We start from the raw sequence: 12,700 nt of genomic DNA, 5'->3' as shown, positions 1-12,700 counted from the left end.
CGCGGAGACTGGCCTACCAGCAATTACCATGAGGGATTCAGCCGTGATTAGCTATATCGCGTCCCGAGGGTAATGGAAACTGCGCTGGAGAGCTTTGAAAGCGCCGTCAAAAGGTCTAGTTTGAATAAGCAGACTTAAACTTTTCGATTTTGCATTTTTGTCTGTTACATGGGAAGCCCACTTCCTACGAACCTCGGATACGACGAACGCAATCCGCTCGACCATCACGTTCGTTATAACTTGTAAGTGGGCTCGACTGTATATGTGTGCTTCTGGCGTTGGCTTGGAGGAAAGTGTCTGTGATGGAGATCATGATGTTTAACTACTTAATCTCCAAGCAGTAGTGTATATGGGTAAATGCAGCTTTAGCCCCTCGAGCTGCACGGGATCGACATGAAGAGATGCATGACGTACTCCATTTTCTCGAGCTCAGTGTTCAAACTTGGCGCGCATTCACTGGCCCATAGGTAGCCGCAGCGGGTAGCACAAGCAACTGAAGCGCTTTCTTCATATGCCAGTTGGAGAGTCACGTGTAAACGATGGCGACGAACTCTTCGCATTCACGTACGACCTTTCCATTTCATCCAGCGCGGAGCGCATCAGCCACTACGCAGTGACTCTTCAACGTAGTGTCGGTAGAGTTTCTAAATGAACTCTATGGTCTTCAAAGAGATACACTGATATCATCCATCCATTACCAATGCATACCCATCCCATCATGCATCATCATCTTGTCATCCGTGTTGCTTCAGCTCTGTCAACCACGGAGTAACTGCGAGGTGCCGATTGAATTGGAAGAAGTGAATTCAGCATGGAATTCAGTGATACGCTTTCGATGCCTCGCCCTGATACGCTTAACATTCTGTGAGTGCTGACGCGGCGGTACTTCCTAACAACTTGCTTTGCACGCGGAACGGAACTGACAGAACTTTGCAATGTCCCGCCGGTCGGTTCCCGCCGCTTTATTATGGTCACGTGATAACCCCGGCAAAAAAAATCGTCTAGCACATGGCGCGCGTGGTGCTTGTGTGTGAGGTAGCGTGCACAGTTCGGGATGAACGCGCCCGTTTGCGTTCGGCTGTATTTGACTGCCTCACGTTCTTTCGGATGCTTGCAACTGCAGAAGGCCGCTCGAGCCATGTATTCGGACCGCATGTATTCGGACCGCATGTATCGCCCAGGTAAGAGCCCGAGTGCGGAGATTTCTGTCGCTGTCGTCGAAAGCGGTGCGGTTCTTTAGCCGCGTTCTAACTTTTGAAGCCAGCAGCGTCGTCACATCGGCGCCGATAAGGCTTATATTGTGTGTAGGTGTTGTCATTGTTTCAGGGACCACTGACCCTGCCCTCCTGCTCCAAGAATTTGATTCTGTTTCAATCAAAAGAAGCGGCGAAGGTCACAGCGTTACGACGCGCCAGATTTGCCAGGGTGAGTCTGTTGTCGAAATTTTTGCAAGTACCGTACGAGTCTTGTCCAATTTATCCTGTGCCATTTCCACGCTACTGAACACGGGCTGCTTGAAAAACCGACCGCGACCATAAATGTAGAGAACATGCCATGCAGCATGAATAGTGACTCTTTCTAGTGTCTGAAGTGATTTTTCTGTTTCAGTCGCTCGAAAAACTGATGTCACCGGGCTCTCTTGAATGACACGATAAAGAATGAAGATATCGTTAATGCGTTTGCATTTTCCTGTGTATTGAATTATTTAGCGATTGTGATTTGTTGAAAATGTTTGGTTTTGCCGTGTAAATTAGGCATCCTTCTGGCATTCCTGTATTATAGTTTAGAGTGGATAGCGACTAGCGCAAGCAAGCCGCGGCAGTGTTGCGTCATTGATTTCCTTTGAACAACTCATGTCCGGTTACATGCACTGTGCAGTCGCTGTGTAAACACATTCTCTGTATCCTCCTGTCTCATTTCGTAATTGACGCAACTACACTCCTTTCATTGTTTTCACTTCATATTTTCAATTTTCACAGAGGTCGGGTTTTTTGGTGTTTATTTCAACTGTGGCATAGCATTGATTTGTTATTCGTTTACAACATGCTGCATGTAAATAACATGCATTTTTGATGACTTCATTGTGCCGAGCTTTTGAAATGTTTATGGTTGTATTTGTAGTGTAAATTTGCTTTGTCTGCTTCGGTTATTTCAAATATGTTCACTGGTCGAGTGGTAATGTTGGACATCCTTTATTTGATCAAGACACTGGTATTTATTTATTTATTTATTTATTACAATACCTTCAGGGCCCCAGTGGGGCGTTACAGAAGGGAGTGGTTAAAAAAAGTATAGACAATGCAGCAAAATGAAAACAAAAAGTAAATGCAAAATGTAATGTAATACAGCAAAGAAAGAAAAAAACGTAAGCTTGAACAAAATACATATCAGATTAGGTAACAAAACAGCCTAGTCAAACACATAGTTTTCCGCGGCATTTTTAAATAAACAGGTGTCAGAAATATCGGCAACCAAGGTGGGCAGGTGGTTCCAATCGCTCGCCGTCTTGGATATAAATGAGTTGAAGTATGGATTGCTTCGGCAGTATGGAATGCGTACCTTGTGGCGATGATCCGTGCGAGGTGATATGAATGATGGTTCAGATAAAAGATCCCGTTTTAGCTGATGATTGTGGTAGTAAATCTTGTGAAAAGTTAGCATTCGCGCGAGTTTTCTACGAAGGGAAAGGCTAGGAAGGTTCAAAGTATTTTTCATTGCAGTTACACTAGCAGTGCGGGAAAAGTTAGACAAAATAAATCTGGCGGTACGATTCTGTACTGACTCTGATTAGTAAGAGTTTCATGTCCCGGGTCCCACACAGAGCACGCATATTCTAATTTAGATCTAACTAAGGTTTTATAAAGTAGCAGTTTTAAAGAAGATGGAGCCATGGAAAAATTACGACGCAAGTAGCCAAGCATGCGGTTAGCATTGTTAACAACATAATCAACATGTGCCTGCCATGAAAGGTTAGAAGTTATATGAACCCCTAAATATTTATATACGGTAACTTGCTCAAGGAGAGTACCTGAAATATTGTAGGGAATAAGACTTTCGTTAGCAGATCGGTGTGAAATACGCATGACCTTACACTTGTTAGTATTCAGTCTCATGAGCCAATTATTACACCAATTAGATACCTTATTTAGGTCACTTTGAAGTATGGATGAGTCTGAAGCGGATTTGATTACTCGATAAATAACGCAATCATCTGCGAAAAGCCTAATTGTGGAGTTAATAGAAATTGGCAGGTCGTTAATGTATATTAGAAACAATAGCGGCCCGAGTACGGAACCTTGAGGCACGCCGGAGGTAACAGAGCACGGTGAGGAATCAGCGTTATTTGCAGTGACGAATTGAGTTCTGTTACGCAAAAAACTTTCGATCCATGAAAGAATGTTTGGGTCGATGTTCAGTTTACCGAGCTTAAAACAAAGTAGTTGGTGATTAACAAGATCAAATGCTTTCTGAAAATCTAAAAATACGCAGTCAATGAAAAGTCCCTTGTCTAATGCGTCAAATAAATCATGGGTGAAGGAAATGAGTTGCGTTTCACAAGAAAATGATTGACGAAAGCCATGCTGATGAGGGAAAAAGAACGAATGTTTTTCTAGAAATTTAACCAGATTAGAAAAAATGACATGTTCAAACAGTTTACACGGGACACTTGTTAATGATATGGGTCTGTAATTAAGGGCACAATGAGCATCACCAGACTTAAATATTGGTACCACCTTACCCACCTTCCAGTCCCCGGGCAGCTGTCCTGAATTCAAAGATTGCGAAAACAGTGAACACAAGTAAATGGAAGAATAAACACTTGTATTCTTTAAAAATTTAGAATTTATGTCGTCGATTCCCGAAGATGAAGAAATTTTGAGATTATTAATTAGACTTTCTATACCAATACTGTCAAACACAATTGGGTCCATTAGTGGATTCTGCACAGACTGAAAAGAGGGCAGAGAAACAGATGATTGCTGTAAAAAAGCATTAGAGAAGGCGTCATTGAGCACTTGAGGGCACTCTGATGAAGGAATGGCTGCGCCGCTGCTATCGTTTAGAGCTATTGCTTTATGCTTAGGACCAGAAATGATGTTCCAAAATTTTTTTGACATTATCAACCAACAAAGACGGAAGCGTACTCTGGAAAAAAACCTGCTTGGCGTTTTTTAAGGCTTTTCGATAATCAGATGTTATGGCACGATACAAATCCCAGTGATCAGAGCAAGCGGTGGTTTTCGCCCTGCGATAAACTCGTTTTTTTTTACTTAAAAGGCGTTTTAATGCGGTAGTGAACCACGGGGAACGTTGCTTGCCTGATATGACGCGTAAAGGTATGTATTTTTGGACGAGAAAATCAACCTTTTCTTTAAAAAGATGCCAGTTCGTTTCCACAGAACGGTTATAAAAGTTTGGCATGCACTCACCTAAGAAGATTTCGAGTTCTGCGTTAATCGACGGAAAATTTGCCTTTGAATAATCTCTGATATATTTGGGATTGGGTCGCACACGTGTGTTAGTGTCTTTAAGCTCAAACTGGATGAAGGAGTGGTCACTGAGGCCTGGTAGAATTGCCAATGAATGAACTAGTTCAGGAAGCGTAGTTAGAACAAGATCAAGAATATTCATGATTTGAACAGCGCGAACTACAAGGGACAAGAAAAGAAGGGACACAGGACGAGCGCTGACTCGCAACTAAAAGGTTTATTCACTGAAACCTTCTTATATGAAGAAACAATCAAAGGGAAGAAACAACACAAAAAAACCCTTGTAGTTCGCGCTGTTCAAATCATGAATATCTACCAACTCGCCCAACTGAACGTTTTGCTAAATCAAGAATATTCGCGCTAGTAGTGGTGGTACGGGTTGGCTGGGTAATGAGCTGGGAGAAATTGAAGTCATTGCACAGATTTGTGAAGCCAATCGTGTCAGGCAACGAATCTAGAGTGGAAGGAAACGCGCCAGACCAATTTATTTTTGGCATGTTGAAATCCCCAAGTAAAAAGATTGGCGAAGAAGGAAACCTAACTAAAATTCGATTGAGCACATCATGAAGTTCACTACAAAAAGATGATGGAGCATTTGGAGGGCGATAGCATGCGCAGAAGATTACGTCTCGATGATTAATGCGTATAGAGGCGCATACAAATTCTAGTGAAGAAACAAGTGACACGTGTGAAGAATGCAGATGATCAGCGACCGCTATCAGAACACCGCCTCCTATTCTGTCTCCACGGTCACATCGATAAGTAATGAAATCCTTTTCGCAGTTTAGTATTTCATCATTCGAAATCTTTGAATTCAGCCAGGTTTCGGTGAGTACCAAAATGTCTGCATCGCACGTGTCGATGAGAGTACACAGTTCATCACGTTTGTTAAGAACACTATGAATATTAGAGAACAAAACGCATATGTCATTTGGAAGGTCATGACCACGAGCAGGTAGCTACGCGGTAGAAAGATCGGCTGGCAAGGCACTACTATCAGGGCTGCGTGGGGTTGCTTCGTTATTGATATGATATTCACAGATGCTATCTGATGCCGAAATGTAGATGTAACACTTATTCTTTATGAACAATTTGTTCTGACGAATAGCGTACTTCTCTCCACTTGCCTGTCCAAAGTCGAAAAGTTTTTTACGTGCGTTGCGAGTTGACAAGCAGAAATCTTCCGTAACCTTTACCCCAGCATTTTTCATTTTGGTTCGGTCAGTAAACACAGCTTCTCGGATCTTAAAATTCGTAAACTTGACTATGACAGGACGGCATTTGTCATGCGAAAATTTACCAAGCCGATGCGCACGTGCTATAGCCTCGCTGGGTAGCTCAAGGTCCATTTCAGAAAGAAGCTTTTCACGCACGAGCTTTTCAGATTCATCCCATGATTCGTTTTGCGCGTCAGGGAGGCCGTGAAAAAGTAGATTATCGCGTCTTGACCTGTCTTCGAGGTCATCCAGTCGTTTATGAAATGCCGCTGCTTCATTCTGTACAGCCTCAGACACTTCCCGGGTAATGTCAAAGGCGCTGGAGGCTTGCGAGGCAGCTACTTTTTCTTCGACGGCAACAAGCCTATCGTTCATACTGGCCATTTGACGCTCAAGCTTTGATTGTGTTTGCCGAACTTCATTGAGCTGGGAGAGTATTTCGCCATGGTTCTTATCAATTTTTTCGTTTAAAGATTTTAACAGAGTGACTACGTCATCATTGGACTGGCTAGCATCTTTCTTAGGGGGCCCTGGGTTCTGTTCAATATCACCACCTAAGAGCAATAATTTCAGCACATATACGCATTCGCACACTATGCACATGAATACACTTGGGCATGGTACGAGCAGCAGGTTGACATTACTTGTGCGTTTACAGTGCAAAGAAGGACATGGACTGACCTGCACCAAAAAATAGAAGAACATTGGTCGTTGCTGCATTGCTGCTGCTGTTCCATGCCCACTGAAGGCGCTCGGTGATTGCCAGTGCTTAAAAGGGCGCGATACGCTTGATGACTGTGACGATGGGGCTTGCGCGGCCAAAGGTGCAGACCACTTGAAGGCGATGGCTTCTTCCGGTGGCGTCGGGCAACATTCGCTCATTCGTAGCGAGTCTGACTTGAACTGTTCAGGCAGCCGAAGAGCTGATACGGCGCGCTCAGTCGATGTCAGGCAGGGAATGTGCTGCCGGTCGCTCGAAACATGACAAAGGCCGCTCCAAGATAGCATCTGCACCAAGAAATAGAAGAACATTGGTCGTTGCTGCATTGCTGCTGCTGTTCCATGCCCACTGAAGGCGCTCGGTGATTGCCAGTGCTTAAAAGGGCGCGATACGCTTGATGACTGTGACGATGGGGCTTGCGCGGCCAAAGGTGCAGACCACTTGAAGGCGATGGCTTCTTCCGGTGGCGTCGGGCAACATTCGCTCATTCGTAGCGAGTCTGACTTGAACTGTTCAGGCAGCCGAAGAGCTGATACGGCGCGCTCAGTCGATGTCAGGCAGGGAATGTGCTGCCGGTCGCTCGAAACATGACAAAGGCCGCTCCAAGATAGCATCTGCACCAAGAAATAGAAGAACATTGGTCGTTGCTGCATTGCTGCTGCTGTTCCATGCCCACTGAAGGCGCTCAGTGATTGCCAGTGCTTAAAAGGGCGCGATACGCTTGATGACTGTGACGATGGGGCTTGCGCGGCCAAAGGTGCAGACCACTTGAAGGCGATGGCTTCTTCCGGTGGCGTCGGGCAACATTCGCTCATTCGTAGCGAGTCTGACTTGAACTGTTCAGGCAGCCGAAGAGCTGATACGGCGCGCTCAGTCGATGTCAGGCAGGGAATGTGCTGCCGGTCGCTCGAAACATAACCTTAAATCACGTGGCACTTATACTATTCTGTTGAAACGTACACATACACTAAGGCATGACACAAGACAATCCACTGAACTGTAACTGAAACCAGAACCAATAAGACTACATATACTCCCTCCCTTGTAGAAGACAAAATCATTCTTGAAACTGAAACATCAACACATAAGCGAATAATAGATATATACAGGAAATTCATAAAGTGAACACACACACTTATAGTAAATAACATGGAGATAAATTCATAAATTCAAAACAGAACATAATTCTTATACCTTTGCCAAAAAAAAAAAAAAACTGCAGTGCACGGAAAACTAATCGCAAACAAATGCACCAGGGAACTGTAATGCGCAGAAAATGAATTGAACACAAATGAACTTTCCCATCCCTCCTGGTTACTGTTTCTGGGCGTCGCCAGACCATTTATGAGGTTTTGACGTAGCTGCTAAATCTCCATCGGGATATTTGGTCCACCTGCCGCGGCGGTGGCTCAGTGGTTACGGTGCTCGGCAGCTGAGCCGAAAGACGCGGGTTTGATCCAGGCCGCGGCGGCCGAATTTCGATGAAGGCGAAATTCTACAGACCCGTGTGTTGTGTGATGTCAGTGCACGTTAAAGAACCCCAGGTGGTCGAAATTTTCGGAGCCCTTCACTGTGGCGTCCCTCATAGCCTGAGTTGCTTCGGGACGTTAAACCCCACTAAACCAACCAATATTTGGTCCAGTGGGACCTCGTACTGTGAAGGCAGACAGATAGTGCCTGCAAACGGTTCTAAGTGCCGCAAAGCAACTATTTTGTGCTTTGTATTACTAATCTAATTGGCTCTCTTAAGACTGGCATAGACTAATTAGACAGAAAAAAAATTTTTCTGAAAGCGGATTGCCAAGCTTTGCTGCCTGAAAGCATTTATGGCAGAACCAAAAAGGCTATTGCAAGTGTCTGAAGATTGACATCTTCTTGTTCGTCATCAGTTTGAATTTTATACCAACTGACATTGCTAGTAGAGATCACAGGGTTTATAAATTCATGTTGTGCAGTCTGTACTGCTTGCCCGGAGTGGCTTATCATTGCATAAAGAGAATTTTTTTTTACCCCTCCACAGCTTGGGAGGACTTGGCAGCAAAACCATTAGCCCGGTAACTTTTGAAAAGAATAGCGCGTGTCGCCTTCAGGGCATCTGTTGCACAAAATGGGAATCGCCAACTCCAGAAAAATGCACACACATAACCCGAGCCTCGCCCCTGCGAAGCTCAGGTTATGTTACTGCACCCAACGCAGGTTACTACACATATTTAAATGGACTGTCTATGATGCTTCACTGAAATTTTTAGTTAGCTGCTTTGCATGTATATACATATATACATATATAGTGTGTATATGAGTGTAGTGATATGGGCTAAGACACTGCTTCACTGCTTTGCAGGTGGTTTATCAAAATGGAAGACTGAAATCTCAGTCTCCTGGCCGCAGCATCTGACCGTTGACACCGTGTCAGCATCGAAGAAGGAGTCTCTGGCGTATGCGAGGGCTCGTATATGTGATGTTCTGTGGGTGAGTGGCATGCCAGGGTTTTCAGCCAATGCCATCGAAAATTGCAAATGGAGAGAGGGGGTAGTTTCATTTCCAGCACCCAATCCGGTGCTCTGGCCGTTCTTCTAAGAAGGGAAGATGGGGAAGGCTGTGTAAGGTGTTGGATGGTAGTGTGGTGGCAATCCTGCTTTGTCTGTGTACTGAATGGGTGGTCCCTTCAAAAGGGGCAGCAAGGGTTTCTGGGAAGCTGGTATATACAGGGAGTCCACGCTAACTTTGGCCAAGGGTTAAAAAATAAGATATTTGAGGTAGGACAGGGAAACCACTTACATACACCTACCAAACAGCTTTTGCATCTTAGGGAATTTTTTTGTTTTGCAATTAATTAATTAGCAATTAAGGTAATTTTTCTAAATGCATAAATATTGACTTTAGGCAGCAGATGTGAACAGCAAAGTTGGAGAGCACCTTCAGAAACCCCCATTCCATTTATTTGCGACAAGTAAAGCCTTTTTTTCCGAGCTCCAAAGAAAGCCCGTGAAATACAAAAAAAAATCACGTGACTAGTGCATTCGCGCACCACGATTGTGCTGCTCTCAATCGTGGCTTGAGTGAATGAAATCAGCTGCTGGCAAGGCGCGACGACCCTCAATGCTCCAGCAGGCCGATATGTCGACGATGGTTGCGGAGCCCGCGCGAGCCTGTCTGCAAGCGTGAATCGTCACGCTATGTCCCAAGTGCAACCGTGCGCCACGGATGGGATGTCTTGCCTGTAAACTACCACACCAATGCAGAAACCTAACCTTTCGGTGCAGTTACCGAAGAGTTTTGACAAAACGGTGTGATGCTCGAAGCAGTTATATTCTGCAGCCCCGCTGTAACCCGGTCAGTTCCCGACTCCTGGGAAGACTTTGGAGGAGAAATTTTAGAGGCCCGTGTACTCTGCGATGTCAATGCACGTTAAAGATCCCCAGGTGGTCGAAATTTCTGGAGCCCTCCACTACGGCGTCTCTCATAGCCTGAGTCGCTTTTGGACATTAAACCCCATAAACAAAACCAAACCAGACTGAGAAAAGGGAGTGAGGGGAAAATGATCGCCTTCTACGCTGCGTTTAGGGATCCGCCACCGATGTGCTCGTGTTGAAGGCACTGCAATATTGGACTGCAGTGCTAAAGAAAATATCTAAGAGCACTTAGCGAAGCGGGTGTAGCGTTTGTTTTCATTTGATTGCCGCACTAGCAGTAAGACATAATATTAAAAAAAATCGTCATAATCAGATGTAACTCTTAAAATATACAGTTTTCGATGGCAACGTCTCGAACTTCAAACTACTGCACTACAGGTAATGTTGTTGGTGCAATGCAAGCTGTAGGCTTTGTCACACGAGGCTCGTTTTTTGAAAGCCAAAACAGAAAGCTAGTAATTAACAAAAATTTACAGAACTCTAGCCTGAGATCTCGCTCGTCTTCTTCATACGTTTAGCGACTAACATTACTTATGAAAGAGCTAACAAACCTGCAAAAAATACCCATCTTGTTGGAGTGGCGGCTTTGGCATTTCACCACTGATACCGCCAGATTAAACAGACAGGGTGACGAAACAAACCCACACGGCATGCCCATTTCAGCAGGACGAGATGCTGAGAGAGCCCCTAAGCTTTTAATTGTTGCGATTGGCATTGTTGTCATCTTTGGCTACAGCTCGATCATGTCTACAAAGCCCTTTCCCATCTGATCCACAGTTAGCGTTGTCCTGTTCCATTCCTGGCCACCCTATCCTTATCTCCTGGATAAGGTGGATAGGGACTGCTGCATGGCGGCATTTTCTTCTACTTTGGATGTTCCATGTTATATATCCTAACTCATACCCCAGCTATCCAAGACAAAGAGGAGAAAATTGCTGACACTGGAGCATTGCATGCTGGTGTCACAAAAGTACTTAATGCTGTGCTATCTGAATAACTGTGTGGTGTGTCAATAAGGGTGCTGTGTTATCAATTAGAAAGTGAATTTATATTTATTGACAACAGTGCATTGTCCAGTTCTGGTGTTGTACTGCGTGTGTACATTGATGACAAATCGTTGCACTATTGGTTCGCTTGAAAATACTGAAATTCTGGACTGCTGCCCGTTAGATATTTACCACCGTCTAGCGACTCTACAAATGTGCAATCAGAATTGGATTTTGCGATGGTAAGAAGATGGTTGCGACAAAGTCGGTCGTGTATTCTTCAGCGATTTTTTCACATCATTAGGTCTTTTGCGCTCGTCATTCATATGTAACTGTTCTTGTCTTTCCAAATTATCATTAATTTATTGGTGGAAGATCAGTTTTTCTTTCTTCTTTTCCCCAGACGGTCCTGTCAAATGCGGCGCACCTTCCCGACGATGTGAGAGAAGAAGACTGCAGCGTAGAGGCCGAAGCCACTGGTGCAAGCTCGCAGCGTGTTGTGTATGACATCATGACCGGGCGGCTGCTCACGGTCTCCAGCGAGTTTCAGCCCCAAAGGGACAGGGAGCTTCTGGCCAGGCTTGAGGGGGACTCCCATTGCTCGTCCGCGATGCAGCAGGCCAAACAGGCTCTGCCCATTTTCCCACAGAGGTGAGAAATCTGGAGCTTGGGGGCAGTTATAAATTGGGCCCTTATTTGTGCAGCTTGAAGAGCCTACCAATGCGGCTAGTCACTGAGATAGGTCTGAGGTGTTGCATTTGTAGTCTTTCCTGGTTTGGGTCTGAGATTGATATGCTCATGGTTTTGTTGCTGTGGTAGTGTCTCTTCCCTGCAGTGTTTTTTTAAATAAGGTTGTTGGTTCCTCAGTAAATGTCTTACCCAGGTTGTGAAGAGCCCTGTATGTAATTTGGTCCTTTCCAGGCACCATTTCCCTAACAGTGCTGTACAGCGCCTGTTTAATCTTCTCGCTACTGTTGCTTTGTCGGAGTCTAACTCTGTCTCCTTTTCCGGTGCCTTAGGAGGTTCCCTTCCACTGTCCTGCACTGTGGTTTCTCCTGTGTGTAGCATCGTTAAGTGGCTCATCATGTCGATGCCCTTGAGCGTCTCCAAATGCAATAGGCATTGCATATCAGTCTTAGAGCGGGTTTTCGATGTGGTTGGATCCAGCATCGACCTCAGTAAATTATGAGTCCTTTTTGTACCCATAGTACCCCTTAATCTGTTGTAGAAACCTGCCCATTTAGTCTGCTCCTGTGGCATTGCATATTCTGCTGCTTTAGTTATCCCTACACTGCATCCGTGTAAGCTTCTATTTAGGCGTTCTCTCTTCTACTCCTTAACTAGTCTGCGCCTTGCCTTCGACAAGTGTAGCAAGTGTGGATCGACAAGGAAGGTGTGTAGTGTTTACGTATTTTTGTTTCTTAGCTCATTCTGCGGTTCTTTTGAAACCTCAGCGAAACTTTAGGCATGCGCCTTTAGTTCTACATGGAATTCCGTTTGTTGTCCCTATTCTAGTAGTACTCTTATTTAGTCGTGTGTGAACACTGTATTGCTTAGGATGTATATATGAACACATAAAAATCTACCTATCATGGTTTTAAAATTACGTTTGTGTTTTCATATTGACAAAGTGTGCATACAAGTTGGCTGTTTTCTTGCTGACATTAATGATGCCAAGACATGCACGTGCTTTCAAGAGCTATAGTGTTGTGGTGAATTCGACATTGCTGTTGGTGATGCTTGTTGGCCGGCTTGTTGTAATGCTGTTTATGACCATTCGTGTCTCTTCGATCACTGGTTAAGTAACTTTCCCACCTGGCCTTATAGGTTCTGACCCTGGAATCATGGGATATTGGAAGATCAGTGGAAGAAA

The 12,700-nt window shown here is 44.7% G+C and overlaps 1 protein-coding gene across 2 annotated transcripts; it reads left to right on the top strand.

The window, feature by feature from the left end:
- Positions 1-747: 747 nt before the first annotated feature.
- On the top strand, positions 748-12,317 carry LOC149336650 (uncharacterized). 2 transcript variants are annotated; one of them, XM_089553035.1, is made up of 4 exons: positions 748-1,181; positions 1,327-1,425; positions 8,770-8,897; positions 11,231-12,317. In XM_089553035.1, exons 1-4 carry the CDS (start codon positions 1,055-1,057, stop codon positions 11,480-11,482), a joined length of 606 nt encoding a protein of 201 aa, XP_089409161.1. In that variant the 5' UTR covers positions 748-1,054; the 3' UTR covers positions 11,483-12,317. The 2 variants fall into 2 exon arrangements, with proteins under 2 accessions (XP_089409161.1, XP_089409160.1); XM_089553034.1 differs by having other exon boundaries at positions 1,309-1,425.
- Positions 12,318-12,700: the final 383 nt, after the last annotated feature.

This window comes from Amblyomma mixtum, chromosome 7 (genome assembly GCF_055824585.1).
Source record: "Amblyomma mixtum isolate Tamu chromosome 7, ASM5582458v1, whole genome shotgun sequence".
Lineage (NCBI taxonomy): Eukaryota > Metazoa > Arthropoda > Arachnida > Ixodida > Ixodidae > Amblyomma > Amblyomma mixtum.
The sequence above is the reverse complement of the archived record's forward strand: the minus strand, read 5'-3'. Positions and strand labels throughout refer to the sequence as shown.

Coding starts and splice junctions, on each gene's coding strand:
- LOC149336650 (XM_089553034.1), top strand. CDS start 1,055: ATGAACGCGCCCGTTTGCGTTCGGCTGTATTTGACTGCCTCACGTTCT. Junction 1,426..8,769: donor GACGCGCCAGATTTGCCAGG/GTGAGTCTGTTG, acceptor ACTGCTTTGCAG/GTGGTTTATCAAAATGGAAG. Junction 8,898..11,230: donor GTATATGTGATGTTCTGTGG/GTGAGTGGCATG, acceptor TCTTTTCCCCAG/ACGGTCCTGTCAAATGCGGC.